Source organism: Hemicordylus capensis, chromosome 2, assembly GCF_027244095.1.
Source record: "Hemicordylus capensis ecotype Gifberg chromosome 2, rHemCap1.1.pri, whole genome shotgun sequence".
Lineage (NCBI taxonomy): Eukaryota > Metazoa > Chordata > Lepidosauria > Squamata > Cordylidae > Hemicordylus > Hemicordylus capensis.
In genome coordinates, this window is record NC_069658.1 from 26757958 (window position 1) to 26774411 (window position 16454).

At 45.0% G+C, this 16454-nt stretch overlaps 1 protein-coding gene across 2 annotated transcripts in view; it reads right to left on the minus strand.

Moving 5' to 3' along the window:
• Positions 1 to 1879: 1879 nt before the first annotated feature.
• The window catches only part of GDNF (glial cell derived neurotrophic factor), a 103124-nt gene continuing 88549 nt past the window's right edge, over positions 1880 to 16454 (minus strand). For both annotated transcript variants that reach the window (XM_053289718.1, XM_053289717.1), the window contains one exon: positions 1880 to 4578. In XM_053289718.1, the coding sequence (XP_053145693.1) occupies positions 4085 to 4578 (494 nt within the window). In that variant the 3' untranslated portion in view covers positions 1880 to 4084. The remainder of the gene's footprint in view (positions 4579 to 16454) is intronic.

The window sequence follows — 16454 nt, forward strand, 5'->3', positions numbered from 1 at the left end:
GCCCATTGGAATATATATAAACTCTCCCCGGCCATATTATACTGTTCATCAGGGTCGTAGAAGTATTATACTGACATCCAGTCTAAGGCTGCACTAGTGCAAGAACGTTGCAGTAGTTAGTTCTGCTAATTCGGGGACTTACGTTACAGAGTAGTGTTGTTCTGGTGCAAGAGGATGCGCCTGCACAACCAAGGCACGCCTCCTTCTGCAAAACCTCTTCTTCAGTTCATATATGTTGCAAGGAACGCTTGCACAAGCAAATCAAGAGTGCCAGAGACTGAGTGATGTTGCACATCGGTCCAGCTATGTGACCCTCTTGCATGGGTGTGCATTTTTGTTCATTGCACTAGTGCAGTGTTCACCCGGATGTCAGCCACTATCTTTTAAAGTTGTTAACTCCCAGTGAACCTGTTTCATCCATGCTGGCTGACAAGACAAGCAGCCTTCACTAATGGTAGGGACCCACCAGGGCTGCAGCACAGCTGTTGGGGCTGCCTTTGAAGTTGCCCCCTTTTAAGTTGGGACTCGATGGGTCCCTACAGTCCATGGGGGGGGGGCTGCCGGTCATATCAGCCACCATAATCAGGTGTAAGAGAAAATGCTGGCATTCCATCCAAAGAAGAAAATTGCTCAAAGGATGTGTTGATTGGGGCCATCCAGCCCAAACTGAGAAACTGGCAGGTGAATTTAAGTGGGACATGGTGTGAACATATACTTACTTCTGCTGAAATTAATAGGAGCGGCACTTAGGTTCTCCCTTCTTATTCTAGCTAATATTACATGTTATAAGAGCATTTTTTGTGGGTGTTAAAGATGGGGGCCCTAATCCACTTAAGTCAGATGCAACAACTTGTGGCCCTGGATGGGAATGTTCATTCACATCTCTATCAACAGATACATCCAGCTCTTTTGGTGAGTCCTCTGAATTGAGCATCACAATGTGAATGCAGACAAAAGGTGCACCTGCATTACCTTCATATGCATAAGCCTGTTTTTGCAGGCAGATCTCCCTTGCTGGATTGAGACAACCATTTAAACCAGTGATCTTCACTATTTTTCAAGCAGGGGCTCCTTTGGCAAAAACCTTTCAGTGTGAGAGCCATTTTCCACTGCATTGACCTCTCTAAAGGCTGTGTTTTCCCCAGAGCTGGGTGGCAGGGTGGACAATAAACAAAACAAAGCCCTGTCAAGCCCTAGTGCCATCTAAGAAGGTGCACACAGAATGCTGGGAAGTGTAGTCCTTCCCAGCACTTTCCCCATAGAGCTCTATGGGGAAAACACTGGGAAGGACTACACTTCCCACTGCCCCATGCATGCCTTCCAAGATGGTGCTGTGGCTTGACAGGGCTCTGTTTCCCCTAAAGGAGCTGCACCAGCACTGGGGAAAGTGCAGCATTGTGTGGTGGGCATGGTCGCCTCTGCACTGGCCAGGGGAGAGTATTTGGCTTCAGCTGAAGTTTTTCACAGGCCTAACAAACAGTTAATTAGGGTGCCATACCTATAGCCAATGGAGGTTCTGGCAACCTAGAGGAGCCACCACTGGCCCCAAGGCCTTGCAGTGCACTGGTCTAAATCTGTGTGTCTTAAGACTTCAACAGCTCTGTCTGACTTCAGTAGAAATTGTAGCTGGTAGGAGAGTGCAGTGGTTGAGCAGAACACCGTGGTGGTAGTGAGTAGAAGTACTGCAGAACAGGGCTTTTGGTTTTGAGATTCTTCTCATTCAAAAGGTAAAGTAAGTGATTTTTTTGTTACATGTTTGCTTTCCTGTTATTAATTCTTAATACTTTTTTAAAATGGACCTTTGTTCCCAGCCTCACTGTCTCATTATAACTTTGGCACCTGTTTTGAAGAAAGACGCTTTAATAAATAAAGGAAAGGAAACTCCTGACCGAACTGTAATAAATAATAATATTCATCATAATAACTTAAATCTCAATAAATATTTTTTATCTAGATTTGTCTCTGACTGGATGCATTGCATCAAGTAGTCTCTGCTCGCTCATGACGACCTCAAATAGAAATGCAATTAAGTAAATGACCTTAGTCCTTTTGTAAACCAAAAAAAAGAAAAAAAGATCCACATGTTTTTTCCATGGCATAGCTTAGGCAGGAACAAGTGATTAAAAACACAACTTCTATTCACAGAGAATCAGAATGACCTGAACTCTAAGTAATCACTGTCTTGAAAAAAAAGTGGGATTGAATTCAGAAATCAGCTGTCCCTTTGGAATAGGGTTAAAAAAAAAAAAAGCTTTTAAAGCCATGCAGAACTTCAGCTGGGTGAAAACCATTCCTGACTTGTCCCTAATATACTAAAAATATTTCTGCTCACATCTGAGGCCTGGTACTCAAGTTACTCTGGTGGTGTGGGAGCTTCAGCAGTGTTGTTACTTCCTGGGCCACCAGGTAACCTGAGAAGCCTAGTACGTGGGCGTCCAGAGCGGTGAGGAGCAAGGGAGAGGAAGTTGCTTCCCCTGGATTGAGCCAGTCCTACTGAATTCAATGGGACTTACTCCCAGGTAAGTGGAGATAGGCTTACAGCTTTTGCCTACCCTCCCCAGAAAAGTCCCGTGGACATGCATGGCCATGTACCATGTGGGAGGCGTCCAAGCTATGGCTCCTTTCTGTGCCATTTTCTGAAGACTGGAAGGGGAGGAGTTGCAGCATGGGCTTCTTTGGCATGGTCTAGGGCTTCTCATGTTACCCTGGGAGCACTGGAAGAAACCGCTCTCATAGGTACTCTTGACAGAAACCCTTTCAACTAGAGGGTTTTTAAACAGTATTCCTGCAGCTCCTTGGAATTCTATCAAGGGTAAAAATCAGTGAGAACTTTAGTAATGGCAGACAACTTTCCCCTCAGGGTGTGCCCACCATTACCATTACCAAAGAGTGTGCCTACCGTTAGTGCCTACCTACTAACTGCAGGGAAGTCATGAGTGAATTTTAAGGCTCATTCTTGTACAAGGCGACAGCTAGGCCCAACAGGGCTGACCAGCAACCTGCATGAACGGAGAGTGTACCCTCATGCCCCAGAATTCTGTGCAACGCATGACTCTCTTGGCAGACAAATTAATGTAGAAGGATTGCTTGAGCGTAGGACATTTGAAACATGCTGCTTTAAACAACGACCCACCTATGGAGAAACGTGTGTGTGTGAGAGCATGGGAAACACAAGCTTCCCCATGTGCTGCCTCACAAACAGACATCATTCTTCTTTCTCAAATCCTCTACTTTCACTTTCTACAGCTGGGACTGCCTTCTCATCCGCCTTGTAGCTTAACTTCTTTCCATGTTCCTGCCTACCCTGCTTTTGCTTCATTTGTTCCCAGTGGTAAATGTGTGCCTCACAGAGATACTGCATCTATTCAAATTACACAGGTCTTATGAATAGGCTTGCTTGGGACAGAGCCACATGCCTTGGTGGAATAGACAGCAAGGAATGACAAGTCTGCAGGAAGAGGGGGAAAGCAGTGGCCATGGCCGTGAAGTACCCTTCACAATAAATGCATTTGTGTCTTAAGTGCTAACTCAGACTTTACCACCCCTTTGCTATATTCTCTGGAACATTATGGTCTGGTAGCCCATAAGTCATGAAACCCATAGATGACTACCACTCACCTCCTCTTAAAAGTCAAAGTCAAATTGTGCCCATATATTGGGGTTAGCATTGGGGTAGCTGGTGGTTGCTTCCAATTCTGTAACTGGAAATGCAAAAAGCCAGACAAATGATCAAACAGAGGTTGTGTTGTTAAGCACCTGCCTAGCCAAGTATTGCCAAAGGTGGATCACCTCAAAGCAAATGGTGTAGTTAACCTCCATCCCTCCTGGATCTCCGCCCCTGAGCATTGATGCCTATTATTTGCCTTCCTGTACAGACAAGAAGCCCCCAACAACGGTTGCATCTTCTCCCATTATCCTGTGCTGGATTTCAACCAACCAGGCTCCCACGACTGCTGCCGTCCTGTATGCTTGGTCCTCTTCCTTCATCCTAAGCCATCATTCCATCTCCTTGGGAGCCTTGGTCCCTTCTTTGCCATTTTAGCAGGAATGCAATACCATAGCAATGTCCAAACACAAAAGGACGTCAGACGCATCCACATTTTTTAGCGGAATGTTTTCTCAGTATATGGTATGTTGAAAGGTCATCGTCCAAAAATGAAAGATCATCATCATAAGCAATAGGTCTGCAGCAAGGCTGCGGTCTTATTTTGTCACTGGCTAACTTTCTGTTCTGGGTCAAATTGTTTAGAATTTGGTCATACAGGGTTACAGCGGACTCGCACGAACCGCTACAGTACCGGAAAATCATCTCTTCTTTGGTGGTGTATCCCAAACCCAAGTCAGTCACATTTAAGTGTATTTCAGCTAAGACACAATCCCGGTTTTTTACCCGTTGACCTCTCCGTCCCTTTCTGCTGCTGGAATTATTAGTATTTTTTGATGCATTTTGCCGGTTTCTTTCTCGTTTGGAGTAAAACGGAGCAGGTTTATCTGGTGACCTCTTCAGTCTTTTTATAGTGGCTTGAATAAAATCCACCACATCACCAAGTTGGTTGGGATAATCGCCAGGCATATTAGCTGTTTGGAAAAGACAGAAAGAAAACAGTGTGTCAAGTGACCACATATCCAAATAAAAAAAATTTATATATTTAAAATATATAAAATTGGAGAGATGTGGAGACACTGGGTTGAATTGTGCCTGCTGGGTTAATATGTATCCATTGGAAAACATTGCATTTCCATTCTAAATTAAATGGTCTTGATCCAGAGGTCCTTATGTGAGAGTGCAGGTAGTGGTGCATCCCCACAGCATCCTCTCACTGCTAAATGTATCATCAATGCTACACATCATTGATTGGGAAAGGTGTTCTTAGTCCCAGTCCACTTTGCCTCTACTAGTGACTGCTGAAGTCCTCATGCACAGCTCCCATTCTTTTCCAGTGGGACTGTACAGGAGAATTTCATGGTACCTAAAGACAACTCTTCCCTCCCTCCCTGCTAACTGTAATTAGATGGCCTTCAACAGTTGGCATGTGGAAATGTGTGAGATCATTATGAACTGTTCTCATTCTTTGATCTTCCCATAGCACAGTTTGAAAGAAGAAAACCAAGTGGGCTATGAATTGGGAAGGTAACACAAGCACTGCAGATGCTTTTTAGTAGTAGAGGTTAGCAGAGAGCAAAATTCACCTGTTGGCATGCTGAAATGTTAACAGGGTTTAAACAATTAAAATGACATCTGAAAGTAAGAACATGTGAGGCTCAGGGTGAAATAGAAACCCCTTAGTAGCATTCATTAATGAAACAGAACTTCAAAGATGCCAAGGTCAAATACTCTCTAAATGATTAATGGTGTTCTGGTTCATTACCTTACTTGCTGGCTTGCCAAAATAAGAGGGAAAGACTACAGGGCAGTTATTCCTCCAACTTAGCACTCCCATAAAATTGGACACTTGTCATAGAGTCTTCCCTCCCCACTCCCATCAAAGGGAAGTGTTCGATTCCTGATCTTTTACATGAATGGCAGTATTGGGAAAAGACAGGACTGAAAAACTCAGAACCCAATTAGCTTTGTTATTTTTCCCTATTGTGGACCCTTTCCACTAGACCTCAGAGTGTATCAGCGGAGAGGAATTAAATTAATAGGCCGTACAGGCAGTCCTCACCCTAATACTTTCTGTGTTAAGACGAACAACTCTTAAGACGTTTGTATATTGCCACAATTTCAAGTTTACAACTGTGTTTCAACTTTACAACACCTGCCCTGGAAGAGGAGGCTCTGCTGCTGGCGCATGGGCTAGAGGAGGAGGTGGTGGCAATGGCGGCTCAGACTTGCATTGTCACTAAGACTGGTAATCCTGGTGGTGGCGGCTGCTGCTGCTGCTGAAACTGCGGCTTTGAAGACACAGTTTTCAAAGGCAGGGAATGGAGCTCCCAGTCAGCAATTCCATGAACCGTTGACTGGGGAAGCTCTGCAGGGGCTGACGGGCCCATCCCTGGTACTGGCCCTGCCCCCTGCATCTGATGTCAGACACAGTGGCATGGCCACTGCCCGAGAGAGGGTCTGTTCGGACCCTCTCCCATCCTCCCCAGTCAACATTTTATGTAAATGCTGGGTGGCTGGGTTTCCCCCCACCCCCAGCCCAGGGGATGGCCATCCTCCCTTGCTCCACTGTCCCTACACCTAGGGGTATAGCTATAATTGAGCGGATGGGCTCAAAGAACCCGGGCCCCCCAGATCCACCCCTCCCTATTTTCTTCATTATCTCCCTCACTCCAAGGGGCTGCTGGGGAGAGGGGTGAACATGGGCCCCATCTCCCCTAGCTATGCCCCTGCTGGCCCATCACAAATTTCAACCCAGCTGCCTGGAAGTTTTACACATGAGGCTTTTAAAGCCCTTTAACTCACGTCTCTTCTGGAACGGAGGGGTTGTGGTCACATATCGGTTAGATTTATCCCTGCGAGTCATCGGGGAGCAGTTCACACACAATTCAGGTTTTTCACTGTGCATTAATGTGTAGCCCAATTTATATCTGGGGTTAAAACATCCATTTTTTTGCATCGGCTTTTTGGGACAACTTTGAGTTTGCATTAAAGCCTCCAGGTAAATCCGTGGTAAAGCCTGCTGTATGTACCGCCCTGAACCATTTCGGAAGGGCGGTATACAAATCAAATCAAATCAAATCAATCAATAAATAATAAAAGTCCCTGGAGTTTCCTTTGCCAAGAGGCTCTCCAACCTCTTCATTCCAGGCAAGGAAAAGCTATGCAGACAGGAAAGATATACTCTTCCCTTTGTTGCTAACTAGAGGAACCCAATGTGCCCAATTTCTGTTGGATAGGACTCCTTCCTCACCACCTTCCATAAGATCCTCTTCTCTCCTCCTTTTCATGACTGCCTGTCCCAGGGTCCATTCCCAAGTAGATTTACAAAACTGCCAGCCATTCCAAGTGCTAAATAGACTCTCTAGGAGCAGTGCCTCCCAGAACTCAGCGGTTTTACCTCATTCATTTCAATTGCACTGTTTGAATGTACTGTTTTTTCTGAGCTAATGATTCTTGAAAGCAAGTTTGCTCTATCAAATCCCCTACGTAATCCAAAGTGTTTGGATTGGAACACTGATATGTGTTCCCTGTCAGCATTTGAACTGGTTTTTCCCCATCAGCAAGGTAAAGAAGAGAAATTCTCAGCTATTTGGTCAAACTGTATTGAATTGTTTATGCTTTGAAATACAAAACATATGCTTGACGAAAGTGGTTTTCCCCACTTTTCTTATCCCCGCTCCCACCACGTTGGTTGTATCTTATTATGTTTAAGTTGTGTTTAAGGGATTTTTTTTTCTTTCTCTCTCCCCCTTTTTCTCTCCCAATATTCACATGTATTATTTATTATCCTTCATTTTGTTTATATAATGTAGCCTTATTGCAATAAAAGAAAAATCACCCTTATCATCATCATCCTCATCCCCCACATAAATGATTTATTTTGCTAATTCTCTAGGAGGGCATATTTTGATTCTCTTCTAATAAAACTTGGATATTTTGCATTGAAAGCTTGTCTCCCCCATTTAAATCTCTCCTGCGCCTATGTACACGTGAACATTGGGTCCAATGATCCCATAGAAGGACGCAAGAGTCTAGCCCCATGTGTTGTAACTTATACAAACATGTATAAAGCAGGTGTTTGTGTATGATTTTTAGAATGAAAGGCCTCCCAGGTAAAGGGAGAAGAACTCTCACTACACAGCTTCCATCCCATGGCCATGGGAAGAGAGCTGGTCTTGTGGTAGCAAGCATGACTTGTCCCCTTAAGCTAAGCAGGATCTGCCATGGTTGCATATGAAAGGGAGACTAGAAGTGTGAACGCTGTAAGATATTCCCCTCAGGGGATGGAGCCGCTCTGAGAAGAGCATCTAGGCCCCAAGTTCCTTCCCTGGCATCTCCAAGATAGGGCTGAGAGAGATTCCTGCCTGCAAGCTTGGAGAAGCCGCTGCCAGTCTGTGTAGACAATACTGAGCGAGATGGACCTATGGTCTGACTCAGTGGATGGCAGCTTCCTATGTTCCTATGTTCCCCAATCTCCAGGCACTTTCCTGCCATCTAGGCTTACTCCTGGTATGGGAGCCCTCTTGGGGGAAGAGTGATACTGGAAGAAAAGCGATGAGGTGGAGGTAAACCACAGACAGGTGGAGAGCTTGTAACACCCCTCAGCTGCCAGTGTTCCATGTTGCAGCATCTGCTTTGCATGCAGAACCTCCCTGGTTCAACACCTAGCACCTCCAGGTAGGACTGGGAAATACTTTTGCCTGAACCCTTGGAGAACCACTGCCAGGCAGTGTAGAATATACTGAGCTAGATGAATCAAAGGTGTCCTGAGCCACTTTAGGAAAGGCGGTATATACATTAATTAAATAAAATATGAGCTAGCTTCCTATGTTCCTATGCTTATCCCCTTTGCCCAAGAAATGGCCCCTTCCTGCTTTAGACATGACTGAGGCAGGCCTGAGTTTAAACAAAGGTATATACAGCATCCTGGATTTGGATACAGAAAGCCAAAGTGCAAATCCCTTCTCTGGAACATGGAAAGCTTCCTTATGCCATACCAGCCCCTTCAAACTCTAAATGAAGACAGAGTCCGACTCTGCTATGAAGATTCCTTTTCTAAGCATAATAAGTATCTCACTCAGGAAGCAAGAGGGTATTTATATCCATCCTAGTCAAGCCGCTGGCGATACACACGAGGACGAAGGCTGCGTGCATATGCATAGCCCTAGCTGGAGGAAGGATCACATGTACAAACGGATGCTGAACATGCAGTTCCTTCGATTGATCCTGCTGCTGAGGCTGTGCACACAGAGCCCTGTTAGGTAATTAGTGAGAGCACCAATCAACTGTTAGGGGAGTGGCAAGGCTGGATTTAGTTCCGCCTCCCCCTGCCAAACAGCTGAGCGACACAATTGCTGCTTTTTTAACTTGGCTATTTGCATGCAGTCCTGGCTGCTGCATGATATGCAGTTTGACGGTGGGGCATCACTTGTTATAGCAGTAATGCAATAAGTGGATGTTGCCCACCACTCCTCCCTGCTAGATCAGCTCCCTTATTTTGAGTCATATACTTAGTCCTCCTCCTCCTCCAACCAGAGCAACAAATACTGGATTGCTGTGCAGATTTGCATGGCACTGGAAATGTGCAAATGCAGCACTGAAGGGAATGGTGCCATCTGTCTTGTCTCTTCTCCATGCAAGTCACATGAATTAAAAAGAATATTTCAGCATAAGGATGGTTTATCAAGGCTATATCCAAGGCTGCGTACACCCTTGGCTACAAACAAAGAACTATGTTTTGCAAGGATAGCCAAATTCTACATTCAGATTTCAAAATTTTTGTTGTAAACTGCCTAGAGACGTACGTTCTGGGTGGTATAAAATATAAATACATACATACATACATGCATGCATACATACATATGCAATAACGGCATGCATTTGACAGATGCATGCTCACAGCCTAACTATGAGTTGCTGTGAGCATGTTACGAGAGTTTACTAGAGCATGCTTAATTTTTCTCTACTAAACAGGAGCTGCAGGAGCCCAATACGGATTGGAACCATGGTGTGAACGTTAGAGGGGCTTTCCCTTTTGACCTTGCCATGGTCCTAATTCATAATGGGCTCTCACTGCTGCAATTTGCTTTAGTGCTTATTATTTCATCAGTCCCCGTTTTTCTGCCCTGGGCCTTCTCAACAAGTTGTCAGCAACAAGTTGTAAACAAGCGGCTGAGCTATTAGAAGAAGCTGGGTGTATGCGGCTGCTCTCACAAATTCAATATAGTAATCTGTAGACACAAGAGTTCTTATCTGTAAAAGCTTTTTCATTACACTCCTGTTTCCCCCTAGAGTAGCCAGTCCTCACAAAGGTGGATCCCACAGGAGAAGAATCCTCAGAACACATAGAATTGCTTTCTGGAACAGTGGCCAACTTTCTGCACAGCTGAACACTGGTGTAGGGAGTCATCAGGACAGTTGCACCCATTTGCAGGCAGCCTCAATGGGGTTGTGCAACAGGGCAGTTGTGCGACGACTTAAAACAGCATCCATGCAGTCACACAGGCACAGGGCTACTTCCATTGGAAACGGATTGGGATGAAGTAAAGCTGTGTGACTGTGTGGATGCTGTTGCACAACTGTTGTGGATGCTGTTGCACAACTGCCCTGTTGCACACCATCATCTGGGTTGCCCGCAATGTATTCAGCAGCCCCAGTGGGTCCCTAACACTGGTGTTCTGCTATGCAGAAAGTTAGCCAGTGGGGTGAGTCACACGATTGCTCTGGGTGGGGGGAAGGCTGCACTTAACCTACCTTCTCCCCAATGACCAAACTTTCCTCCATCAGTGTTGTTCCAGCCTCCAGGCATCCCTCAATGCAATGCGTGGCATGCGCGTTGCATTGGGGATTCCCCACTCAGTTGGAAGCTCTATGCGCCCGTCTCAGTGACTCCTCAGGCTGCACACAGCCCGAGGAATCACACAATACCCAGTAGCCAGGGCAAGGTTGCAGAGCACCCTTAACCTCAGCTAAAAGCCGAGTCTGTTAAGAGGGTTAGGCAGGTAGGGATCAAAGGGATCCGCGAGGATTCCGCGGCTGCTCACGACCAGCCTAACCCTGCTTGGGTCAGCCCAGGCAGGGTTAGGCTGGTCGTGAGAACAGCCTCAGTGTCTTCATCACACAGAGAGATACTTCTCAAACATTATTATTAGCTGTCAGTAAATATCATTATTAACTATACTCCCAAAGATTATTATTAGCCGTTAACTAGTAGTATGGAAATATTGTTGATTTACTCATAATTACCCAAATAGAAAGTGACTCTGAATTTAAGATGATTCCCTTAAAAATTAGAGGTTAAATACAGGTTATACTTGCATTTACCTGAAGGGAACAGGACTCTGAATTTAAGATGACTTCCCAATTTCTAATATCAAAAGGGGGGGAAACTAGTCTTGGATTCAGGTAAATACAGTACCATCAATAGTTATAAGCTGCTTTTCAACAAAAACCTTTTCAAAGTAATTTACGTAGAAAAGAATAATGAGAAAAAGAGGCTCCCTCTTCCCAAATGGCCCACAATTCAAAAAGAAATGCAAATGAGACACCAGCAACAGCCCTTGTAAGGATGCTGTGCTGGACTGAATGTTGCTCTCTATCCCCCCTGCTAAATATAAGAGAATCACCACTTTGAAAGCTGCCTCTTTGTTAGTAGGGGTTAATGTTCAACCATCTAGGCACCGGGCAAAGTGTGAGTGGGATAGAGAGAGACGGAAAGGGAGAAAGTGAAATCTTTTGGCCAACTTGGATCATTCCTGAAAGAAAATGTGGCTTCTCTCCAAACTGTGAAGGGGGAAGCCCAGGAAAGATTCCAATGGGGAGAGAAGGGGGAACAGAGAAGACGGCAAGAGGAAGAATGCAGATGTGGTTTTGCATCTGCTGGGAAGATGCTGAGAAGGGGAGAGAGGCCTGAGAATCACTCTCTCACAGCAAAGCAACACTGGAAACTACTGTGTATGTTACCGCAAAAAGCACCCTGGGAAAACCATGCTACATCCACCACACAGACAATGGGTGGGCTCTGGCATACATGGTGGGAGGATGTGGCACTTCTGGGCAGGCAGAGGAGGGCAGAGGATCCTGACTGTAGCACAAAGTTGGACCTGCCCCCCTGCCTGCCTCTCCTCCCTCCCTCCCTCCCTTCCTTGAGCTGCACGTATGCCTGCTTCCCAGCTCAATAAATGAGAAAGCAAAACTAGAGCACAGCCTCTGTTTTGTGCTCCCTGCCAGAGGCGCTCTTTCCCCTGGACTTTGGGGATGAAGTCCAGGGCCTCCACAGCCCCTGCCCCCCCCATCTTTAGTCTGTCCTGGGTGGTGTGGTTGCCCAGTGGAGCATAATGATGCTTAATTTGCAGCAGGGGGGCCTTCAGGTCTAGACTCCAAAATTACCTAGTTGCACCTCTGCTCCCTGCTGCAAGGGACCAAATAGCCACCTTCTCTGGCTTGACTTTTAAATGATGGGTTGTTATTAATTTGTCCCCATGGAGTCTGAGGCGGTCCGGTTCCCCTACCTCTACACCATGGTCCAGATGGGGATGGGGCACAAGGTTCCTGGTTCAATCCCTAGTGTCTCCACGTAAGACTGGAAAAGACTTCTTTGAACTCTGAGGAGTCACTGACAGTCAGGGAAGATAATACTGAGCTAGATGGACCAATAGTCTGACCCAGTATAAGACAGCCTCCTATGAACCAATGACCCAGATCCCCTGCCCTCATCCCATGGGGGGATCTTTAAGCAAGACAGTACAAGCATGTCAGCACCAATACAATATCTACGTTGGCTCTTACTCCTAAATAAATGTGAATACTTGGGAATAAACCTGGGGATATACACGTTTACTTGGGGGCAAACCTTATTGAACTCAGCAGGACTGGCTTTCAAGAAAATGTGCACAGAATTAGTCTGCATGGCTGTAATTTACAAAACTCATAATCTGAAAAACAATCTTGCAAAGTCATTGGGCAGTTCTGAAGTAAGTAGTTTGTAGAGTGCAACTTCAGACCAATAACTTCAGGTTTCTAGCAGGGAACATGGCAACATTTGCTGCAAAAGTAGATTGCTGCTCTCAACCCATTAGTTTTAATGCAAAGTTTTTATATATTCTGATTTATTGCATTGTGATATACTGAACATGACACTTGTCAGTTTACAAAAAATCAAAGTAAATGGCACTGTGGCTAAAATCCATAAACTACTTAAACCATCCGTAAGGTCCATAAACAACCCAGTTAAAACTGAAGTTCCTGGACATCAGCCCAGTTAGGTCTAGCAAAAGCAGTGAGACTAAACTGTCTTAAATATAAACTGTAATAAGGCTGTGTCAGGGTTATATCAGTAAGCTAGAGTGCAACGTTCTAGCCTCTGTGGTTGGGGAAATCACACCAGAAACCAGTTTCAAGCCACAGATCACTTATGTTAGAGAAAGTCTTGGAGCAATACTTAATCTGATCTTTAAATCAGAGTTCTCCAAAAGATGCATGCAAAGGTACAGTAAGAGGAGGCAAAACAGTGGTAGTGCCTTCCCAATTTTATTTATTTTACATTTATATCTCGCTGTTCCTCAAAGGAGCCCAGAGCAGTGTACATGGTTATGTGTATCTTCACAACATCCCTGTGAGGTAGGTTAGACTGAGAGATAAATGACTGGCCCAAGGTCACCCAGTGAGTTCCATGGCTGAATGGGGATTTGAACTCATGTCTCCCCAGTCCTAGTCCAACACTCTAAATACTACACAATGATGGCTCAAATGATGGCTCTGTCATCCCCCCCCCAACATTTTTTGCCAGAAGACTCCTTTATGGTGGCCTATCCTCCAACCCTCCAGCCCCTCCAACATTTATCTCTGCTCCCCCAAAGAAAACTATCTCATTACACTCTTGTATGTGTGTTGTGGACTTGGCTACAGACCTGACCCAATTTTCTCTAGAGTTATTCTCATTCGCTTTGATGAAAGGGGCAGACATCCGGACTAAATTACTCAACGGAAGTCTTGTTGAAATTAATAGGACAAGTTAGTCACGACTAACTTGCCCTATTAATTTCAATGGGACTTCCGATGAATAATTTAGTCAGGATTGCAGCCAGTATTTTAAGTGGCTTGCATTTGGAGGTACTCTTGGCAAAGGTATTTTCATCTGGACAGCTCTGGAATGCATTGCTAGGTACTTAGAAGTTCAGAGGCCCAGCCCCACAGCCCACTCTTTGATAATTAAACTCAATCATATCCTTCCAAGAATAACTGCGGGGTTTTTTTTTTTACAATCTTTGATATTATAATACAGCACCTATGAAGGTGGAATCAGCAGAGAGCCAGGTGAGGCCAAGAGCTCTCTCCCATGCTCTGTGCGTGTGCCTTCATGGCTGCAATTCCTTTTGGGGAGAGGTCATGGAGGAGGGAGGTGGCTGGTGAGATTCAGGGCTCTGAGCAGTTCATTGGGGGCCAATGCCCCATGGGCCATGCTCTAGTGACATCCCTGCTGGAATGGGTTTAGAGCCTAGTCTACATTAAATTCCTCAACTCTTGCTTGATCCAAAGCAAGATTGTATGTGAAGCCCTATGAATCAGAAGTGTAGACATGTCAACTGTGAACAGCTGTGTTTATCATGTGGAGAACGAGAGTTACCACAACAACATGTCTCAACCAAACGTCTCATTTTCTAGTCATTCAGCTTAAACCTCTTTTGGCCAGAGGCCTCTAGGACTTCTGTCAAGCAACAAGACCAATGTACCACAGGGCTGTTGTCAGAAACATTAGGCCTTAGGAAAGATATCCAATGGGTCTGGAACAAGCGTTACTTCTCCAGATTCTATTGTGGTAAATGGGCAAATCTTGAAACAGGTTCTGCCTACAGTTCCTCAGGGCCTAATGCAGATGACAGAAGTATTGTAGGTTCCGTCTGCCAAACTAGCAGGAAGGGAAATTGGCTGCTAGAGCAGAACAGAGAATTGGGCACCATATGAAAATGGGCCCAGGAACCCTCCTTGCTTTCTCCATCCTGTGTAGACCAACGCTATATATTTGTATACTACCCTAACGTAATGGTATCTATGTTTGGTTAGGGCTCATAATTTTAATGGATTGTTCAGATTTCAGGAGTTCTCCCCTATAACAAACAGAAAACTCTATTTGATATGGACAAAGTCTGCCAATATTTTTCATAAAGTCATATGCCCTATTTACATATAGAGGCTGTCCACACAACCAAAAACTGGGTAGGACAAGTGTCCTACCCAGGTTTGGGACCTGTGTGTGCTCTCAATTGTTGGTTGTGTGGGAGCAAATAACTAGGTAGGAGGAGGAAGAAGTGACTGTGTGGGAGACAGGAGCTGGGTTGGGCAGCTTTTCCTCCTACCTTGGTCAAATGCTGGATATGAAAGCTGGGTAGGACAGCGCTGCTCTATCTAGCTCTAGTCTCCCACACAATCACTTCTCTCTCATCCTACCTACAGTCTCGTTATGTTCAACACTTGTACAAGTGTACAATGTAACAGGTAACAGATCTGTACATCTTTACGGTTATGCTGAACACAGGTACAGCAGTACACCTCCTATCTATACCATGCATTCAAGGGATCTGTATTAAGGCTCACTTTTTAAATGAACAGTCATTCACACAAACACACATGTACAGACATCTGTACAGTTGTACAACATAATGGGCAGGTTCAGATAAATGGCCCACAGCAGCCCCTACTTGTGATAATGTTGGGGAGATGGTACAAATGTGCCTGCCCTGATGTCACTCAAAACATGCCAATGCAATCTCGGCACGTTCTTTAATCAAGTGTGAGGGCTGATAATCCAGATCACCCTTCCACATGCACTACAAAGCCCTGTTCAAATGGTTTCGTAGTGTGTGTAGAGGGGCAATTTGCATGATCACCCCTCACAAGCGATTAAAGATGGTGCCAAGATTGCATTGGCACATCCTTGAGTGTCATCCAGGCAGGCGTGTTTGTGCTGTGATCCTGACATTATTGCACGTAGGGACTGCTGCAGTCCATTGTCCATCTGAACCAGCCCAATGTCAGAATAGAGTTTGTGTGTCTGAATTAACCAGGTTTCAATTTGTCCAGCCTTCTGAAATATGTTGTTTCCAAAATATGTGCTGAAGAGGGAGAATTGACTTTTGAAAGCAGCAGGAAGAGTAGCAACATTTGAAGCTGCCTAATACCGAGTCAAACCATTGGTTCATCCAGCTCAGCTGCCCACACTAACTGGCAGGGATTCAAGTTCTGGACAGGGTTCTTTTCCCCGTCCCACCTGGAGATGTCAGATAATGAACCTTGGATTTTCTTCATGCAAAGCATGTCTCTACCACTGAGCTAAGGCCCTTCCCCGATAGCAAATATGCTTTCAACTTCATCCCTCCTCCCCCTCAACATAATAAGAGTAAGCTGTTTGTAGAAATGCAATTCATTTTGTTTGGCACCCCAACATTCATTTGTATGTTAATAGGGGACTATAATTTCTGCCGATGTGAAGGACAAGACTGGGGTGGCCAGTTCTGAAGTTTTCCGGCTCTTGGACTATAACTCCCACCATCCGCAGCAATTGTGGCTGGGGATGATGGGAGTTGCTGTCCAGCAACAAGTAGGGAGCCTCGGGCGGGACTATACTGTTCATCATTTGTCAAGTTAAAATGTCGAAATCCCTTGATTTGTAGAATATTATTTGATATATGCAATGAGTCTGAGTATGCTTATATTCATGTTGTTGGGTGCTGTATTGCAGCTTTATTAAATCTAGTTAATGATGAATGTACTTTGATTGAAACTGATTTTTAGGTTTTTAATGGCTTCCCTCCACTCCACCCCTTAATCCATGATGATTCTTTCCTCTTAA